Here is a 22,319-nt window from a genome sequence, read left to right as displayed (position 1 = left end):
TGTGCGCTATGTGCTTATGCTAAACCTGTAATTCTATCAATGTCTGGCTTGGTAGGGACAATTGTCCTTTATGGCTTTGTCCAGATTTCTTACCCTGATAGGTTGGGGTATTAAGAGCATTCTCGCTCATTTTAAATTGCCGAACAGTAATTCTGGAGTGCAGAGGGCATGTGTATTGTGAGAGTTCTGCTCTCAGACACACACCCTGCACTCGTACACAGAACCATGTCTGTTTTACAGCATGACAGCGCGCCTTCATACATATGCATGGCACACTGCCGTGCTGCACAGGAACGGTCCCTGCCGTGCAGGAATAACTTATTCCTACATGGCTGAAAGCTAAATCTGGGGGGTTATCTTACAGTTTCAGTACAACAGGAGACATAATGTCTGTACTACAGAAGTTTTTTGTATTGTCTTTAAATGTGGAGGAATGTAAATTATTTTATGACTTCCACCATTTGCCAAAAGATCTGAGGTCTATGTATTTTCACAGGTAGATGCTAAATGCTACCAGCTGGCATCAATGGTTGTTTTGACCCTGGGAACTGAAGTCAGATGACAAGAAATTATATCATCCTGCAATCTATCCCACCAGTAATACTTGAAAGATTATTTAAGAACTCTCTGAGAGAGAGATAGTATTCTGTATTTTGTCTTTGACCTGACAAGATCCATTCACCACACATCTGCCTTGCTATGAGTAAGTAAGTCTAGTGAACAGTATAATTCTCTTAGATTCAGTCAGGAATATAGTGAAGCATTGTAAAGATGTTTTTCTTTATTTATTTGAGACTGTCCTGCAATGTTGTTTTAAATATGTCCTGTGATTTTGAACTCTGATGTTACTGTACATATATATTTAGTATTGTCTTGTTCTTTTCTTATTTATTATTAAATATATTTGCACCTTTCATTTTGGCTGATTTGTGTAGAGACATATTTAAGCTCTGAGAGTACTTGCATATTTATTTGGTGACATGCTATGGGTCACTCCTAATAGCCTTGCTCTTGGTCAAACTACCATTTGTCTTGATAGTAACATTACACAGTAAGATTGGATACCCTTTGTTGAGGGCCTTAAAGTGGCTGATAAAGAGTTGACTGGTTCATAGGTTCATAGGCATTTACTAGGCTAATGACCACAAGGGCTTTTTAACCCTAGCCATTCATCCCACATCTCTGACAAGTTCTGATACCCCTGATAAGCGTAAGCATGAGCCTGGGAGATGAACCATTTAAAAGGTTATCTGTTTGCATTAGAGACATAGGAGCCAAGCCAGGGATGAATTTCAAGTTTCCCATCCAATTGTCATGAATTGGGTTAGGGAGGAACTCTGCTTCACATGGATGGGGAGCATATTCCATAGACGGGGTAGTCTTTGGGACACATACCAGGTCTATATTAGATAAACAAATGCTTAAATGTTAGAATATTTTAACGTTGACCTTTAGAGAGTGAACATTTAAGTGTTTGAATATCTTTTATTTATTTATTTTTTAATGTTTAAAGTAAAACAAAAAAAAACTAAAGGGTGTAAGCAGGGGGGAAAGCACCCCTGCACCCCCCACACACCCCCGCTACTTAAATATACCAACTCCAAGATTGGGCTACAGCGTAGGGAATGGGAAATTTCCCGTTTCCACTTTGCTGTGACTGAAGTGCGATCTCGGAGTCGGTATATTTAAGTAAGGGGGTGCAGGGGGCCTTGCCCCCCTGCTAAAACCCTTTCAGTTTACCTTTTTTTTGTTTATTTTATTACATTTTGAACACTTAAATGTTCGCTGTCTAAAGGTTGACCTTTAGAGATTCGAACATTTAAGCGTTCGTCAATGTAATATAGACCCTACATACCTATCTCTCCAGAAGGTCTTGTTTATATCACAGGCAAGGTTTAAGTCTTTACAATGGGTAATTCTGATACTGTTTGTTTTGTGGATATGCAGGAGGTCCATTAGAGTGGAGTCTCACAATACCCTGTATGCCAGGCATAGATCTCCCCTCAAAAGCCTGCAGGAGACAGAATACAGTGATAGGGCCTTAAGGTGGTCTGCATAGGACATATTACTTATGCCCTGTATTCTTTTAGTGAGGAACCTCTGTGGACATTCCAGTTGTTGGATATGTCTGGTTAGGTACATACCAAAGGGGGCATTGTACTCAATGATAGGTCTGGTGAATGCAAATACAGTGGAACAATAACTTCCTTGGAATTAGATGCCATACCTTTGTTTATAAGTTGCGCAACATAGAAAGATTTCCTCACCACTGTAGACACGTGATGATCAAAGGCTAGATTACTATCTTTGTGTGCCCGTAAGTCCCTGACTACTGGGTCAACTCTTAGGGGTGTGTTGTCAATATGATAGTTACCAGAGATGGATGACTTCCCAAAGGATACTATTGTGCATTTCATGGCATTTAGTTTTAGTCCATGACTCTGACACCAGTTATTTGTCTGTGTCAGTCCCTCCTGGAGAACATTTGTGTCAGTGTAAGATTGAATGACAGCTCCTAATTTGCAATCATCTGCAAATTTAGTCAGTAAGAGACCATTGACATTGGCCTTAACTTCTGAGAAGTAAATGCCAAAAAGGAGCAGTCCAAGGACTGATTCTGAGGGACTCCACTTGTGAATGGCCTCTTTGTAGAGGTGGACTCCTTCAATTCTAATTTCCTGGGTCCTGTCTGTGAGCCAGTTGGCTATCCACTGGGTGATATATGGGTTTATACCTAATCTCTTGAGTTTGTCAATAATGCCTGAGTGGAGTATTGTGTCAAATGCCTTGGCCAGGTCAAGGTAGGTAGTGTGAGCAATTTTGCCCTCATCCATTGCTTTGGTGACCTTCTCAAAGTAGTCCACCAGTTTGAGTAGGCATGATCTGCCCTTGACAAAACCAAACTGGGTTGGGTCCAGTGTCTGGAGGTTTGCTATATCTCTGTTGATCATCTCCATGATAATTCTTTCCATGGCTTTACATATAAGACTAGTGAGACTTATGGGTCTGTAGTTTCCAGGGTCTGTAGATGTCCCACCTTTATGCAGAGAGATGACTGTTGCTGTTCAGCATTCATGAGGCATGAAGCCTGTTTGGAGGCTACTGTTAGATAGTAATTCCAGAGGCCCTGATCGGTCATTTTTCGTGCTATTTAGAAGGCATCCTGGGATATTGTCTGGGCCCATTGATGCATGTTCTTGGTCTTAGAGAGAGCATTAAGGATCTTGTTCTTTAGTGATAGTAGTGGGAGTTATATTTGATGATATTTCCTGAGGAAAGGTTGAGGGGGGAGAGAGAAGTAAAGCTGGAGCTGAATTTATCAGCGAGGAGGTTTGCTATATCTTCTGGCTCAGTACAGGTGGCTCCATTTACAATGAGTTCTGCACACAATTATGTATTGCCTTTGAGGTTGTTGACATAGCTAAAGAATGCTTTGTGGTTGTCCTTGGCCTTGGAGGTCAACCTTACCTCAAATTTGGCTTTGGTAGACTTTATTTGTCCTCTGAGTTGTTTGTTTAGTTTGATGAGAGTGCTTTTATCCTTCTGGGTGCTGCACCTCCTAATTTTTGCCATGAGTTTCTTCCTCCTGTTATACATCCGATTGATTTTGTGATTCCACCAGGGTGGCTTGTTTTTTGAGTTAGTTCTGTACTTCTTCCTGGTGGGTACAGCTGCCTCTATGCAGCTATTAAAATGCTTGTACAGGGTTTCTGTGAACTGTTCTGCATAGGCAGTAGTGTTCTCAAGGTTTATAGGGACTTGAAATTTTGCCAGGTTTTCACTTAATAACAGGAGGTTAGCCTTAGAATAGTTCCTGAATATTCCCAGTTGAGCTAGGGGTCCATGTTTTATTTTTACTTCAAAGGAGACCATTTTGTGGTTTGACCTTACCAGGGAAAGCATTACAGTAGGGGGTGTGCAGGACTCTCCCATATTAGTGAGGACCAGATTCAGTATGGTTGCACCCCTGGTTGGTGTATTGACTATAGTCCAGGGAGTTTGTGCTTACAAAATCCAGGAATCTCTGTGCATGTACATTTGATGTCGTATGGGATTCCCAGTTAACAGTGAGGTAATTAAAGTCACCCATGAATATGGTATTGGGTTGGATGGTTAGTGTTTTTAATAAGTTTAAATACATGGTATGGGTTTCCTGGGTCATAGAGGGGGACATATAGCTTGCAAGAAAGTGGTATTAGATTTTACCTATGGTGATTTGAACATGGAACAGCTCAAGTATATTGTCCTATTTGACCAGCCTTGAAGTATATTTATGTTTCATGTAAATAGAGACACCTTCACCTTTAGTCCCTGTATGTGAAGTAGCTGGTCTAAATGTGTGGAAAGAATTATAACCTTGCACTGTTGGTGTGCTCTCTACAGCTTTAAACCACATCTCAGAGACTGCACAGACATCAGCATTATCTAGGGTAATGAGAGCTTCCAGGGAGGGAAGTTTTTTGTTTAGGCTCCTAGCATTGAGCAGTAATACCTTTAGATTTTCTTGGTTTTGATTTGCAATGTCGGAAGTACTTTCAGTTTGGCATTGCCTAAAAAAGGCACTATGGGGAATACAATGTTTTAGTTTATATTCGAAAGCCTAGAGGAGATAGATACAGACCATCCCTGGCAAAGCAGCGTGGTTTGCTGACCATCTCCTTCCATGCTGACAAATATTGAACCCCCTTAGAATGACACCAGAAACTAAGCCAATTATTAAAGTCAATCATCTTTTGTTTGTATTGTGGCATAATCCCTGGAGAAGGTAAAATCCTGCTCAATGCTAGGCTGATACCAGCCTGAGATACATATTCCGAGAGCTCTATGATGTCTCTCTTCATATAGTCTAAGGAAGTATGTCTCTGGTCATTTACTCCCACATGGACTATGACTGAGTCATATTGGTAATTGTGGTCCAATGATCTGAGTGCATGCGTAATGTGGCAGATCCTAGCCCCTGATAAGCAACTGACTGTAACTTTCTCTTTACTCAGCCTGGTGAGAGGGATATTAGTGTGTCTCATGATGGAGTCTCCAATGACTAGAATGTTGGATTGTGTGTTGACTTGCCTTATGGGCTTATAGGTAGAGGCTCCATGAGATGTAGCTTTATGTGTTGATGTGGGTGTTATTTTGAAAGAATGTGTTTGTGGCTGCTGAGGGTATTTCTTATATGTACTTTGTTAAAGAGGACTTTGTGCTTTAGGAAGGTTACATGTAAGTACCTCAGTATATGTGGGTCTATATGTCTGCTTTGAATTGTTTGTGATGGGTGCAGCATGTGTACTACTGACAACCTTATTGACATTAGGAGTACTTTTATGTGAGAGCTTTGCCTCCAGTGATGTTGTGTAAATACATCTCTCACATACCATATCAAATTGTTTGAGAATTAACTGGTTGTCAGTAAACATGAGGCAATTTCTTCATTGCCTTAAGATGCCCATATCCACTAAGCCAGTAACGGAGACAGCAGGAAAGTTTATATCCATGGCAACAGACCTTTTCTTATTGATTAGACTGTTGGAGTGAGAATATCAATCACTGTCAGGACTATCTGGTTTGCAACTATGTGGACAGTGCATGTCACTGCAAACTAGTTGCCCTGTGTGCAACTAGATATTGAAGAAATGTCAATTGTACTTTTACAGGAAAAATGTCACTCAAGGTGTCTGAGTCTGTACAGAGTACTGCCAAACACTTGAGGGAAAACTAATACATAGACCCTGAAATTTTAAGAATGAAGTATTTAGGCAGATATTCTGAAGTTAGAAACAAATCAAGCAACACTTACCGAAAACAAAGAATTAGCTTGTCAAGAATGATGAAAAGGGGGGGGGGTCGCATGAATGACTACTGCCTGGCTACTACTAATGCTGGTCTCACCACAGCCTCCCTCTGTTGGGATACAATACTCCTTTGCTTCTTCTCTCACTAGAAGCAAAATGTTAGCACCAATCCCAAGAAGAGAAGCGGGCCACAGCCTGTCTGGTGATCCACAGTCTTGTTCCAGATGATGCAAGGGTCTGTAGGCTTGTTGTAGCCTTTTTCTGGTAGATGCTTCGAATAGCAACCAGACCAATCATGTATGTTAAGCACAGACACTCACTCTCCAGCCAGAAACAGTCAGGAATCAAGGCACTCTGTTTCCACTCTCACCAGGATCAGAATATAAGCACAAATTCCAAGCTGTCACCTATAAAGCAGTTATTAAGCTTTCTGGTTATTAGCAGTCTCCAGGAAATAATGTAACTGCACTTCTTCTCTCACCAGGAGAAAACAGAAGCACTAATTCCAAGATGATTACTGAGAGGCAGAATGTGGGCTCTCCAATAACTGGTGGTCTTGCAGTAGATTTGTAAAGGTAAGATAAAAAAAATGGTTTGCAGTGTGCACTAAGCAGTTAGATATGAAAGTTGGTAACAAGTTTTAGCTGTACAAAAGTTTTAGTGGAAAGCCATTATTTTTAAAAGAGAAAGATAAACTGAAAGGGGGAGGGCACTTTTGTATTCTGGTACTATGGAATAAAGTAGGATGGCCAATAAATTTAAATAGTTGAAGGGAAGTAATTTCATAAAATGATAATTTGGTGCTTACTAACACCAGCCAGTAAAAGCAGAGAGGAAACAAGATATATGGTCAAATTAGCATAAGGGGCAGGCAACTAGAAAGACAGTAGTGTTTAAGAACACACCAGTAACAGAATGGGAGGGTGGGAAAAATCCTGTCTGACTCACAAGAGACAGAGCTGTGTTTTTTTTTCAAGTTTTAATATGCAGTTAAAAGCAGAACACAAGTAAAACACAGTGTAAAGAAAACAAATCACAGTATACAAAATAGAGAAAGGTAATAAAGTAATACAAGAAATAAAAAGCAAACTAACCTTTCCATCAAACTAAGCTGTGACAGAATCTGGGTGAGCCTTTCCCGTAAAGTGGCAGTAATAACTACCTTATACTCTAGGCAGAAGGGGCATAGCTGCTAAACCTGTGCTAGCCTTTCCCAGGTGTGTGTGTGTGTGTGTGTGTGTGTGTGTGTGTGTGTGTGTGTGTGTGTGTGTGTGTGTGTGTGTGTGTGTGTGTGTGTGTGTGTGTGTGTGTGTGTGTGTGTGTGTGTGTCTGTGTGCGTGTGTGCGTGTGTGCTTGTGTAAAACAAATCTCAAACAGTGTGTATGTCAGCTACTTGGGCAGGGACACAAAGCACTGGTTGGACAAGGAGGGTGCTGGGGGTCCTGGCTTGGTCACTCAGCTGAGATCTCAACTTTATAGCTGTGCCAATGGGAAGTCTTACTGGGGATCTGGAGAAGGAGGTAGAAACCAGCCCTTGACTGACTGTGGTCTCTATTTGGTCTTAAGGGAAATTGCCCTAGATACAGAGAGCTGCATCTAGAAATACTGTGTTTGTACCTGTCATCCTCTCAATGCACATCCTCCACTGGTGCTATTGATGAGAATTGAGGCTCCTTGATTACTGGGCCAGTGGTGGAGTGTCACATATATTGATTGGCAGTGGTGGGATATCCACATATTGGGATTCAGTGGTGTGGATATTGAATTCCTGTAGCCTGAAAAAGTGGTCACTAAAGAAGGTGTTTGTACTCTCAGTCAGTCACACAGTGAACATTCAGAGTTTCACATCCCAATAGTTTTATTTATTTTTCTGTTAGCTTAGTTAGTCAGAGAGAATAGGCAAGGATGCCAGCAGAGGAGTCTGGCATGCTGACAAGGAGCCAGTTGGCTGAGATGTGCAAAGCCAAAGTACTGGTGCATGCCAACCCGACTAAAGCAGAAATGATTGCAACCTTAACCACAGCTGCATCACTGACCAGCAACAAGGAGAACAACCAGGCTGGCTTTGAAGATGTAAAACTCTCAAAAAGTGGACAGTTCAACCTTTCCACAGAGGACTTAAAAATCCATCTGGAGTTAAAGAGAGTTGAACTGAAGTCCAAACATTTGGAAATAGAATCAGCAGAGAGACTGAAACATCTGGAAGCTGAAGAGAATGAGAGGCAGAGGCAACATGAAAAGGAGATACTGACGCTTCACCAGGGTAATTGAGGTAATGGAGAAGGGAGTCACTGAACCCCAAAAGTAACAAAGGTCAGTAAATTTCTTCCACAATTTACAGAGGGTGATCATTTTGATAGTTTTATTCATATGTTTGAAAGGGCATGTAAACAGTATAATGCTGACCAATGTCCATGGGTAGAGTTCCTGACTCTCTTGCTCCATGATGAAGATGTAACTGCTCTTTCTAAGTTGTCTGACACTGACTGCTTAAATTGTAATACAATTAAAAATTGTTTGTTAGAATGTTTGAAGTTAACACCTGAAGCTTATAGAAAAAAGCTTCATGAGTATAGACACAAGGCAGATTAAAGTGTCTGTGAATATATTTCTGAGTTATACACTTATTTTAATAGATGGGTGAGTGGGTGTCAGGTCACCACTTGTGGAAGGCTGGCAGACCTTTTGGTGATAGAACAAGCCCTTAGCAGTTTGCCTGATGACATGATAATCTGGTTAACAGATAGAGATTGTAACACAGCAGGTTAGTTGGGGGAAAAGGAGGACATATACCTAGCATGCAGGGCATCACTGCACAGGAAAGAGAAACCCAGTGCTGCTCATGGGTCTAAGGGAACCCATTGTGGGCAGCCTAGAATGCCCCAACAGAGTCTGCCAGTAGCAGGGGAAGCCAGTAGTTAAGGTTCATGGCCAGGACCAAGGCTTCAATGTTTTAAATGCAACCAGTGGGACCATGTATCATATAGATGTCCACAGAGGCAAGGTGGAAAACAAAAAGTGGGAGAGTCAGTAAGTGGGAATAACAGAATGTCAGCAGTAAGCTGTCTGGAGACAACAAGGGTGCCAAAACACCACAAGAGGTTATATCATATTTTAGTAGATGGGAAACAGCCCACTGCTAAGAGAGACACAGCCTCTGACCTAACCATTGTAAAGCCTGCAGTGGTAAAGAGGAGCTTGGGCAGTCTACTCCAGTTAGAACTTTAGGAGGGACCCCATTCCAAATACCTTTGGCTAGGGTTCACCTAGACTTGGTCAGTTTGTTTGAGATATCCCTGCAGATGTCCTGATAGGGAATGACTCTGATAATGCAGTACATTGTGTGCATGCCATTACATGCAGTCAGGCTTGGAGACAAGCATGTGGGTCTGATAGCCTGAGAGGACCTAAATAGATAGCACACTTGAAGCCAGGATAGGTGAGGTGGCTACTTCAGAGAGGGAGCTACCCTCTGAAGGTGAGCCACAGCTGCTTGTGGGTACTGATCTTCCCTTGGACAGAGTGACTGCAAGGGCAGAGGTGAGTAAGAGTACCCAGGCTGACAGTGAGGCACCACTGTCAGAAAATACCAGACATCCTGTGGAAGAGAAGCTGAGAAGGGTTACCAAGAGAGACTTGAGACAGGCTCAGCTCTCAGACCCTACATTACAAGGCCTGAGGGAGGTAGCTAGTGAGGCACCTGATTCTCAAGGAAAGGGGGAATCTGTATACTAGTACATAGGGTTACTGTTTAGTGAGTGAACCCCTCAGGGAGGGCTAGAGGATGAGAGACTACAGCAGTTGACAGTGCCCAGAACCTAGCATCTGGCACTTCTAGCCATAGTCCATAATATTCCCTTTCAGGTTATATGGGCATAAAGCATACAAAGAGACATATTATGCAGAACTTTTATTGTCCTTTTAATTTCCTACTGCAGGACCTGTGAGAACTGCCAAAAAGTAGGAAAGGCAGGAGACAAGGTCAGAGCACCTTTGATACCTTTTCCTGTGATTGAGGAGCCATTTCAGAGGGTAGCTATGGATATTGTGGGGCCTCTGAGTACCCCAACTTCCACAGGGAAAAAGTATATCCTAGTGGTAGTAGATTATGATACCATGAGGTGGTGGCTCTGTCCTCCATTGAGACAGAAAAGGTGACAAATGCTTTGTTAGAGATTTTCAGCAAAGTAGGTTTCCCAAAAGAAATACTGACTGACAGAGATGCCAATTTTAGGTCAGATCTGCTGGCCTGTCTGTGGAAGCACTGCAGGGTGAAGCACCTAAATTCCACCCCCTACCATCCCCAGATTAATGGTCTGGTTGAGAGGTTAAACTCTACGTGAAAGACCATGCAACAGGCATTTGCAGACCAGTTTAAGAGGGAGTGGGACAAATATTTGCCCCATCTGTTATTTGCTTACAGGGAGGTGCCCCAGGAATCCACAGGTTTTTCACCCTTTGAGGGGTCCTCTAGATTTGATTTGTGGTGAGTGGGAGGGTGAGAATGAATCCCACGAGGAGTCTGTTGTGGCATATGTCCTAAACCATAGGACAAGGCTCAGGGAACTCATGGGCCTGGCCCAGGAGAACCTGGCAGAAATCCAATGGTGTGACAGGAATGCTTGAGCTGGAGAGTATGTAGTGGGGCAGGTTATGGATCTCATCCCTGTTAGACACAACAAGCTGAAGGCAGCTTGGGAGGAACCATTCAAAGTGTTAAGGAAGGTCAGTGTTGTTAACTACATGGTAGAACTGCTAGGCAGGAGGAAGTGGCACAAATTGTACCATGTTAACACCATGAAACCTTACCATGCTAGGGAGGCTCTGGTGATAAGTATTTGAGTAAGAGGTGGGAGGAGTCTGAGGAGGATCTATGGCTGCAGGGAGCCAGCCAGCAAAATCCCAAATTACTATGGTGGAGTCTAGGGTTGCAGGCATATGATAAGACAGTGCAATGCTGTACTGGGGGCAGCAATGCCAAGGCAGCTGGAATCTCAAGACAGGGAATGGAGTAAGGTATTCCCAGATAGGATCATCCCTCTCAAGCAGTGTTTCTCAAGGGTCACTTGAAAAAGTAGCTTGAGTCTTCAAGAGGGACGAGAAATATGGAAGGAGATACTGCCAGCCCAGCTGTCTGGAATTCTGTAAATAATTATATGTCATTTGTGAATATCAACATGATCCATATAAGATGTTTATGTTACAACTGTATTAGAACTGTATGTTATGTGTATATCAAACTGCTAGTACAGAAGTGTGTGTTGAAAGCGTATTTTACAAAGTACTGAGCTTAAAGATGTATCCACAGTATACCCTGCTGGAAATTAACAGAAAGGTATATACACTATTATAACTGTTTAAATATGTATATTTTAACAGGGGAAACTTGAACACAGGAGGTTAACTTGCAAAACTTCATAAAAATTGTTGAAATTAAATTACTTTATAGCTGGGCCATAAGAAAGATGCTCCTGTGGAATAATAAAACTGTTTTTATCGTGACACCTTTGGTGGTTTCATTTGGAACATTGGACTGGAGTAGCGCCATAAAAAAGATGTTATCTTTCAGTTTCAGTGCAACAGGAGACATAATGTCTGTACTACAGAAATTTTTTTGTATTGTCTTTAAATGTGGAGGAATGTAAATTATTTTATGACTTCCACCATTTGCCAAAAGATCTGAGGTCTATGTATTTTCACAGGCAGATGCAAAATGCTACCAGCTGGCATTAATGGTTGTTTTGAGCCTGGGAACTGAAATCAGCTGACAATAAATTATGTCATTCTGCACGTTACCCCAGCATTAATATTTGAGGTATCAATTTAAGAACTCTCTGAGAAAGAGACAGTATTCTGTATTTTGTCTTTGACCTGACAAGATCTATTCACCACACATCTGCCTTGCTATGAGTAAGCAAGTCTATATTTAGTATTGTCTTGTTCTTTTATTATTTATTATTAAATATATTTAAACCTTTCATTGTGGCTGATCTGTGTAGAGACATATTTAAGCTCTGAGAGTACTTGCATATTTATTTGGTGACACATTATGGGTCACTCCTAATAGCCTTGTTCTTGGTCAAACTACCATTTGTATTGATAGTAACATTGGATACCCTTTGTTAAGGGCAGTAAAGTAGCTGATAAAGAGTTGACTGGTGGCAGTAATAACTACCTTATTGTCTGGGCAGAAGGGAGCATAGCTAGTAAACCTGTGCCAACCTTTCCCACGTGTGTGTGTGTGTGTGTGTGTGTGTGTGTGTGTGTGTGTGTGTGTGTGTGTGTGTGTGTAAAGCAAATCCCAAACAGTGTGTATGTCAGCTACTTGGGTAGGGACACAAAGCACTGTTTGGACAAAGAGGGTGATGGAGGTCTTGGTTTGGCCACTCAGCTGAGATTTCAACTCTATAGCTGTGCCAGTGGGGAGTCTTACTGGGGATCTGGAAAAAACGGTAGAAACCAACCATGAACTGACTGTGGTGTCTGTGTGCTCTTAAGGGAAATTGCACTCAATGCAGAGAGCTACATCTAGAAATACTGTGTGTGTACCTGTCATCCTCTCAATATACATCCCCCACTGGTGCTAGTGGTGAGGATTGAGGCTCCTTGATTACTGGGCCAGTGGTGGGGCATCACAGGGGGGATGCAGGGAAATATTTGGAAAGTAAAGAATTAGCATGACAGTCAGGTTACTTGTATGTAGTCCACAACAATAAATGGTTCATTCAATTTTAAATGTATTTTGAAAGGGAGGAATCTTAAACACCAATTGGATAATAATTTGTTGACATAATTTCTTTCTAAGTATTTATTTATGGAAACAGAATATGTCCTTAGTCTGATGACATTTTTTAAGAAAGTGCTTACACTGTATGTTTTAATTAAAAGTGATATATTTAGTTCCTTGTATTTTAATTTTTACATTTTATTGCACCCCTCATACAAACCTTGAAACATAAATATTCCAGTTCAAAGACAGCAGGGAAAACGTTTGCCAGCCCCACATAGTTCCACTCCCACAGCATAACAAATGAAACACTTCAACAACAACTTCAACTTTCTAATACATATTTTAGTTGTATCACAAGGCTAGGTTCTATAGTCCTCAATCAACTTTTTGTGCATGATTTCTAATGTATCCATTCCAATCATTCTTTCTCTCTCTCACTTGATTACACACCCTTTATGTGGTACATCAGGCAATGAACATCTTTCAATGCCCATTGTTTCTGTAGCAGTTATGGTCTTATGGGCTGAGGTTGCTAGCCCATGGCCCAACCCTCTTCGGAGGGTTCATTCCAATCATTAGGCCACAAATAAGACAACCTGGAAACCAATGTTTTATGCTAACAACTGTATACCAGAAAGAGAGTTATAACATCAGAAATACTTGTAATGAATAAGTTGTTTTTGCCTTTACTAGATTGTAGTAAGTACAGAATTACATACATTAGATATTAAGCAGTTGTTTCAGTCTTCTCACAGCAGACCAAGCAGTCCAGTGTTTTTGAGTTTAGTGTCATTGACCTTAAATTTTTTGTTAGTAGGATTACAGATTTAGGCAGTAATCCATGCAGAGAATGTTTAGGATGAGATGTTATCTTCCTTAATAAATGATATATAATTAAATAGAGTGCTGTATATTGTTTCTGCCAAAATCTTACTTTAAATTTGCACATTATTATAAAGTGACTTTCAACTAACCCTATACACTCGTCTCCTGAAATTTCTCAATTGTTGTTGATTTGATTAACAGTAAGTAACTTTGATGAGATCTAGGACTGGGAATTGATGAGCAGGTCACCACAAAGGACAGGCAATGAAAACAACCCCACAAAAGAAAGCAACAGTTGATTGCAGAGCTTTACAAATGCAGAGGTGTAGAACACTGCAAAACAGATCCCACTGTCCATATAAAATAAGCAATTACAGTGGAAAGCACAAACAGAGGTTCAGAGGTAGCAGTAGCATGTCATATAGCAGAAAAAAACATTATACTTCAGGTGTATTACTTTGTGATAATCTAAGTGGGGTTTGAATCAAGTGACAATATTTCTCTACAGTGGAGATATGGTGCTGAATGCCCCCTTTATATGTGTTTGTACATACACACACAGTCTGCCAACTCACGTTGCATTACTGTACAGCAAATCAGTTTTCTGTAACACAACTTTTATTGCTGAATGTTTCTGATCTGGCTTCTATTCTGTAGCCACATCCAAATTTTCAGCTACACTAATTTTTCTGACACTAATTTAACTGACATGCATGATTCTGTTTGATAACTGACAATTTGTAAGCATCGATTCACTGTGCTTTATATGTAGCGACTTATGCATTGACTTGCATCTCCAGATCCTGATAAATGTGTATTAAAATAGGATAAGCTTAAAGCAAAGCCAGGCACTGTTTCTGAAAAACAAAATATGCACTTCAAATGCATTGAAAGCACTTTAAAACAATATACATTTTGAAGTGATTCCAATAACTGATTTTATGCTGTATGCTTTTTTGACAGAATTACACTGTATCAATATCCTATAGATTACACTGTATCAGAGTCCTAGCTAGTATTTAAGTGGCAACAAAACCCCTTCACCTCCAAAAAGCATTTTGTGTAAAATATGAAAAGGATCTAGAATTGCTGAAAGAACTTCCTCATAGGAGTGACTTAAAAAGGCTGTACAACCACACTATAGTACAAATTAGATATGCAGCTGTAATGATGGTGTCAGCCACTGACCTTTGAACTTACTTTTCTCTTCCTAATTTTATTTTCCTCATGCCTTTAGTTTTCCAAACTTTCAACTGCATTCCATTATAATGTCTCTCAGTCATTTTGCTTTACTGTCCTCTGCTCGACACAACATATTCTCAAGCCTTTGCAGCCTTATATTCTAATTTCATAAGAATTATCTTTTTATGTTTGATTGATTATATGTTCATGCTGTTTTAGTTTAGTTGTGTCGCAGCTATTTATAATCATTTAATTGTATATCATGTATTCATATATCTGTTATCATGGAACATTGTGCCCTGGACCTCCATTGAAATTTTGCTATACCCATCAAAACTGTCCTAGAGAACAAGAAAATAAACATATAAATAATAGCACACTTGTGTATATGAATTATTCTCAAAACATATACAAAATATACAATATTGAAGATATCTGGAAATGTGTCCATACATTTAAAATGAGCATGTCCAATTACTGCTACAGTGCACTCTGAAAACATTGTATAAATGTTTTTTCATGACAATATTAATTGCATTCCAATATATGTTTGTCTACCACAGTTGCTAACCAAACTGAAGAAATCATCGGAGTCACTGACAAAAACAGATGATGAGTATTACCAGCTAAACATGGCTGGACTTGACACCCGCCTCAAATGGGAATCCACACTTGAGCACTGTTATAAGGTAAGCAGAAATGTGATAAGGAAGTACAACATCTTAGAACAGACATAAGTAGTACACAAAACATTTTCAACACAATTTTTAGTTGTAATTTTGTTTCTTTTATTTTACAGTATCCCTTCTGGGATCTGAACTTGGTAAATCCAGATCTAGCAGTTACCCTAAAATGCAAACAAATACACTTAGGATGGGATCCAGAGCTAGGTGACCTAGGCAGTTGCCTAGGGCTTGGAGTTGGCTAGAGGGTCTGACTACAACAGATTAATTAAAAAAAAAAGAATATTTTTTTTGCTCAGTGTACTGCTGCTTTAAGAACTACAAAGATACCTGCTTTGCTCATATCGTCCTGTGGCTTTCAGCCAATGAAACAGGAGCAAACACACTCACATCTACCTCAAGATTTAATTTAATTGGGGAAGGCATACCAGAGAGTGCAGTACTGACGTAGTTATATGTGCTACAAACTACAGCTACATTTGCTTTTTTGGAAGCAGCTGGAAATACACAATTGTGCGTGTGTGTGTGTGTGTGTGTGTGTGTGTGTGTGTGTGTGTGTGTGTGTGTGTGTGTGTGTGTGTGTGTGTGTGTGTGCATGTGTGTGTGTGTGTGTGTGTGTGTGTGTGTGTGTGTGTGTGTGTGTGTGTGTGTGTGTGTGTGTGTAAAATGCCCTAGTTGGGGGGGGGGTAGTTTAGTTAAGTGACTTGCGCAGGCTCAAGCTCTATACCATGATTACAGGAGGCAAGATCCTTAATCCTCTACATTAGCTGCCAGACCTCCATTACCTTTTTTTCTCATTGGCAAATCAATGAGAATTACAGTCAATGTCAGTCATTATAATTGTACAGTGTTTGTGTTTCACAACATGCTTGTTGATGCAAAACCTATTCTGATAAATTTTAAGTGATTTAGAGTAGTCTGCTTTTATTTGTTTTTCTATTATTGCAGAACATCTGCAAATTTTCCTCACATTTATCCCCTATCCTTCAGCAAGTCACTTAACTAGACAGTGATTTGGAAAACCTGGAAAATTTGGGATAGGCTTCTTAATGGTCCCCTGGATTGCAAACCTAGTAGCTAGTACCTATGTTCCAGAGTTGTAATGTTGTAAAGGAAAGAAATTGATTGTAGTAAACAGGAGAAGTATTACATGAGCCATGTTCTTTGGATGTGACCCTTGGTTTCCTAAATGTTAACAGTGTGTTTATTATTTAGCTGTGGATAAACTGGACAGCATGAAGTCTGAGTTTAATGTTAATATTTCAACAATGCCTACATTTTTAAATTAGTTTGCTTTTTTGCAGGTTTACAGGTGTGAAATGCACTGTGTTTGGCCTACGATATTCTGCCTAACACTTAATATAGATGAGTAAGATTATGAGCTGTTAAAGAGCAAGTTCTTGTAGTACATGGTTTGATTCCCTCAGCCTTCATTTGTCTTCTTTTGTCTCTGTCAAGCTATTTTACCAGACACCACTCTTGTTCTGTTTCTGAAAAGGAACACGTGTTCAGTGGGCTGTTCCAGGCTGTTAGCAAATGTGTTATACATTTACCTTTTGAATTCCTGCACACTTTACATAGACGTTAATTAGTACTTTAATATATGCTATTTGAGTATGAATCCTAGCATGTCTCTTGTAGTTTAATGGGTTGCCAGACACATTTGCAATAAATATGAATTTCAAGGTAAGGCAATTTTATTGTTTCTCATGCTAATTCTGTTTTTAGTGGAGTGCTTTTTATTTTGACTAGAAATTGTCTGTTTTTATTTATTTATTTATTTATTTTAAATGAATTCCAAATATCTGTGATAATTGTAAAAGTAAAGAAAAATTAGTATGTACACTGATAGGTGTGAACAATGTTTATGGTAAATGGGGAGACAGAATAATAATAAGATATTGGTAGGCTGGTGGGTGCCTGATTCATCATCCTACCTGGGACCCCATTTGTCCATGATCTAGCTCTGTTGACTCCGTAGGCATATGCTGCAACAATACAGTATTATTAGCCATTCAAGTAGGTCAGACCTATACTGAGTGACATCAAAAAGTTATTCCTGATGGCAGAGAAGATATAATGAGGTCAAAATGTGATGTAGGTGTCCTGCAAGCATGTAACCCCCACAAAAAACATTTTTTTATATGCAGTAATATTTCTGATTTTTGTTTTACTTATGTGCTATGAACAAAAACTGCTGCAAGTATTTATATTGTCTGTAAATTCTTTGCTTTATTCATTGCACTAAAGAATGAATGAAGTCATCAATAGGCCTGACTTGTATAATATAGTTTAACTATGTTGCATTTTAGTAACATATTTTGCAGTACCTTCTTTACAGCTTCCAACAACTACAAAGGGATTGACAGTTGTCAGGTCATACAGTCTGCATTATTTGGAGTGATGATCAGGGCCATGTGATCTTCAGCATCCATCATGTAGTCATTGTGTATTACTGTGGTACAGTGTGCTGTACAAGATTGGATTGTAAAGGATTTCTGCACTGAGTTGAGCACTGTTACTGTAGACATCAGTGCAGAAGACTAAAGTGCTGATTGTTAATGAGCTGCTTCATCTAGCAAGAGTGCATGTTTGAATCCTTCCACCTACAGTTATCTACTGTATGACATTGAGCAAGTCACTTAACCAGACAGTTTTTTGGAGCAATTGGGAATTTGAACTAGGCTTCTTAATGGCCTCCTGGACTGCATGCCTAGTAAAGATTAACTTGTTGCTGCTTGCCAGCCATCCCTTATTGCATAGATGATCACTTTATCACCAACACATATATATATATATATATATATGTGTGTGTGTGTGTGTGTGTGTGTGTGTGTGTGTGTGTGTGTGTGTGTGTAGATATAAATATAATGCAACAGAGGTAATTTATTCTTCAAGACAGCAGGCACTACATTTGTAGGTGAAGCACTAAAATGTAAACTGTCTCTCAGCAGTGTCTGCATTAGTCATAATTTTCATCAATGTAGAATTATTCAGATGTAGAGATTTGCATATTGACTTAACGTATGTTATTAGGTGGTTAATATTTCTTATGCTGTCATAAATACTCCTTTATTTGAACTGTGCTACACATAGATGGCTCTTATGGAAAGATGCTAGTGTTCTTTATACAGTTTAATGTAATTCAGCCAAAGCTATCAATACCATATATGTAATTTATTTCTTCATAACAATAAGGGGTGTATATCATCAAAAAAATGGCTAGGACTGCTGGGGGGGCTCTCTGTTGATGAAAGTACCTTATACTATTTTCTTGTAAATTTTAAACATTATATAATCTGGCTTTGCAGGAGTGTGTGTGTGTGTGTGTGTGTGTGTGTGTGTGTGTGTGTGTGTGTGTGTGTGTGTGTGTGTGTGTGTGTGTGTGTGTGTGTGTGTGTGTGTGTGTGTGTGTGTGTGTGTGTGTGTGTGTGTGTGTGTGAGTGTGTGTGTGTGAGTGTGTGTGTGTGAAATAAGTAGGAATAGTTTGTTGACCTTGTGTTTGTGTGAAACAAATTTGAAATATGTTAATTTGCTGATTAGTATTAACATTATTTGACACAGATATCTCAGAAGGATGCACTCAACAATGTAACTGTAATTGTTGGGCTTGGGGGATGTCTGCAGATAAAAATGACTGACATGCTGAGCTAATAAAGTTAAAAAGTCATTAGTCTGTCTTTGCAGGACTAGTGTGCATTTGTTAAAAGCAAACTGCAATACTGTAGTGTGACCATTTTATCACAATCAGACATGTGATGTGTACTCAGTCGATTTAGCAGTTGTAACTGCTGAGAACAGATATCAGTGGATTAAAATGACAGAACTTTGACTGCCTTTTATGGTTGAAAAGTTTTGAAATAGATAATTTTGTCATTACTGGTTCATTTTGTTTTACTGCTTACTGGAAACATGTTCAGAAGTTCAAATTTAAAGTGCACTCTAACAAATATTGCTATATTACACAGGAGCTATGATTTCATAGTTTCATAGTTTAGTACTAGGCTATCTGCCCTGGGGCATTTGTAAGCCTAGCCATAGTGATGTGGCTTTTGCCACCCCATGAAATGGTACAAAAATGTACAAAATCAATTTAAAATAATGTGCCTCTGTCTAGTAGTGACACAATGAAGGTCCCCTTATGTAATAGAGTTAGTTTACTGTGCCCCTGTCTAGCAGTGACACAGATGTGACCCCTGGGGTAAACTTACGATCTCCCATCCACTCATCAAGATTTCTCTTGAAGAGAGTCAGTGAGGGGCTCTGCCTAATACGAACTGGGATCCTGTTCCAAAGCATGGGAAGCCTCTGGGTTATGAATCTATCCCTCCAGCATGTCTTATTCATACTTGTGCCGAGGTTTAAGTCTTTAGCTCTCGTGGTCCTGATGGATTTGGATTTTTTGAGGTGGAGCATGTCCATCAGATCCTGATTTGACATGGCCTTGTACGTCAGGCAGAGATCACCTCTGAGTAGGCGGTATGCTATTGAATAGAGCTGAAGTTTGTTTAGTCTGGCAGAATAAGACATATGTTGGAGACCCTTGATCCTCTTGGTGAGGTACTTTTATGGTCTCTACAGCTGTTGCAAATGCCGGGTGAGGTACATACCAAATGGGGCATTGTACTCAATCATGGGTCTGATGAGGGAGGAGTATAGGGGTACAATGACATCCTTGGATCTGGATGTGAATCCCTTCATGATGAGGTGTGCAAGGTGGAATGTTTTTCTAACCACTTTGGCAATGTGGGTGTCAAATGAGAGGTCACTGTCGACTTGGGTCCCTAGGTCTCTGATTACTTTTTCTGTACTCAGTGGGTTGCTGTCTATGTGATCATTTTTGGGTACTTTGTTTTTCCCAAAGGGGATGACTATACATTTTTTGGCATTTAGTTTAAGGCCGTGACTCCGGCACCAGTTGTCCGTTTCTGTGAGGCCTTTTTGTAGGATGTATGTGTCCGCTGGTGTATCGACTATGGCGCCTAGTTTGCAGTCATCTGCCCAACCCGCCCATGTTTGCTTTAACATCTGAGAAATAAATGCCGAACAAGAGGGGTCCCAGGACAGATCCCTGTGGGACTCCACTTGTGACTGGCTTTGAGTCTGACATTGCTCCAGTGATTTTAACTTTATGGGTTCTGTCCTTTAGCCAGTTTGCAACCCATCTAGTGACATAAGGATTTACGCTTAAGCTGTTGAGCTTATCTATGATGCCTGAGTGGGGTATTGTGTCGAAGGCCTTAGCCAAGTCCAGGTAGGCTGTATGGACTGCTTTGCCCTCATTAATGGCTCTAGTGACTGTTTCAAAAAAGTCAACCAGGTTCAAAAGGCAGGATCTTCCCTTTACAAAGCCGAACTGGGTGGGGTCAAGTGTCTGTAGGTCCCCTATGTCTATGTTTATGAGTTCCATAATGATTCTTTCCATAGCTTTGCAGACCAGGCTGGTTAAGCTTATGGGGCGGTAGTTCCCAGGGTCTGTAGAGGTACCCCCTTTGTGGAGTGGGACCACTGTTGCTGTACGCCAGTGTTCAGGTACATATCCTGAAGTAAGGCTAAGGTTAAATAGCATTTTTATGTGCGGGTTTAGCTCCTCTTGGAGTTCACGTAGCACGCAACCCGGGATACCGTCAGGTCCCATTGATGCTGTGTTTTTAGCTTTGTTTAGGGCGGTTCTCACCTGGACATCTGAGATGACAGGGAGATTACATTCAGCTGGGATAAGTATTTCTTCTTTTGGGGGTGAGGAGGGAGAAATTTGCACTGAACCTGTCAGCCAGAATGTTGGCAATATCTGTGGGTTCAGTGTATTTTTTGTTGTTGTGAACTAACTTTGAGCATATCTGAGGGTTTCCGCCCAGGTTTCTAACATAGCTGAAAAAGGCTTTGTGGTTATCTTTAGTGTCCTTAGCGATTTTTCTCTCAAAGTTGGCCTTGGATGTTTTTATGAGAGAACGTAGTTTTCTGCTAATGTTGATCAGAGATGTCTTCCCTTTATGGGATTTTCCTCTGACATGCAGTAGCTTCCTTCTTTTGTTGTACAATTTGTTAATGGCTGAGGTCCACCAGACAGGACGCTTGCCTTTGGTGGAGAGGGACTTGGATTTATTTGGGATTGCATGATCCATGCATTCTTGGAGATGTCCATAGAAAGCATTTGTGAAGGATTCGGCATTGTGGGATGTGGTATCCACTGGCACAGTGGGCTTAAAGGATACCATCTCAGTGTTAAGAAGAGTGAAGTCTGCTTTTGAGAAGTTTTTCACTGTGGTCTTTTGTGCTGGGGGTGGAGGTGGGATATGTATATCCAGGGTGATTAGTTTGTGGTCAGATCTCACTAGTGAGGGGTATACTTCTGGTGTGGAGCATTTTGTCCCCATGTTTGTGATGATCAGGTCTAGTATATTATCTCCGCTAGTGGGAGAGGTGACTAGTTGTTCCAGTGCATTTGAATTTATGAATTCCAGGAACTTTGGGCTAGGGTATTAGGGCTAGAATAATGTACCCAATCTATGTTTGGGTAGTTGAAGTCTCCCAGTATGATGGTATTTTGTGATACATTCATATCCTCCATGTCTTCAGGAAGGCTGAGTGGGGTTCCTGAGACTGGGAGGGTGGTCTGTAACATGCTACCAGTTGTATAGCAGTTTTGCCTATGGTTAGTTGCACAATCAGTAAGGTAAATCAAAGAACACATGCATATATGCATAATCATAAAAATGTATGCTGATGGCCAGTGTTTTGAAAACAGTCAGGTGACCAAGGTACACTGAATCCATCACTGGGCAGATACATTTTCAATTAATTTGAGTGTCAATACATTTTCAATAAATGTGAGTTTCAAGGAAAGAGAAGTTTACGGCTCATGTTAAGTCTGTTTTCAAGACAAGTTTACTGCTGTCCGTGCTAAGTCTGTTTTTTAATGTGAACCTGTTTTTTTGATTTGTTTTGTTTGCTTACTAGTTAGCCATCGGTGTTTGTGCTATAAAATGTGAAATAAAAGTTTTAAATTTAAACCTACATCTCTAATCATTGTAAAAGTGAAGCAGAAAATATTATGCCCACTGACTCTTTTATACAATGTTTATGGCAACTGGGGGAGAGAGCCAAGCA

General features: G+C 40.3%; 1 protein-coding gene across 1 annotated transcript in view; it reads left to right on the top strand.

The window, feature by feature from the left end:
* The window catches only part of NOSTRIN (nitric oxide synthase trafficking), a 702,548-nt gene that overhangs the window by 439,550 nt on the left and 240,679 nt on the right, over positions 1 to 22,319 (top strand). Inside the window, exon 8 of the mRNA XM_044075591.1 lies at positions 15,090 to 15,215. Within this exon, the coding sequence (XP_043931526.1) occupies positions 15,090 to 15,215 (126 nt within the window). The remainder of the gene's footprint in view (positions 1 to 15,089; positions 15,216 to 22,319) is intronic.

Source organism: Protopterus annectens, chromosome 6.part1 (genome assembly GCF_019279795.1).
Source record: "Protopterus annectens isolate FY-2018-M chromosome 6.part1, PAN1.0, whole genome shotgun sequence".
NCBI lineage: Eukaryota > Metazoa > Chordata > Ceratodontiformes > Protopteridae > Protopterus > Protopterus annectens.
Note: the sequence above shows the minus strand (reverse complement) of the source record. Positions and strands in the feature narration are given on the sequence as shown.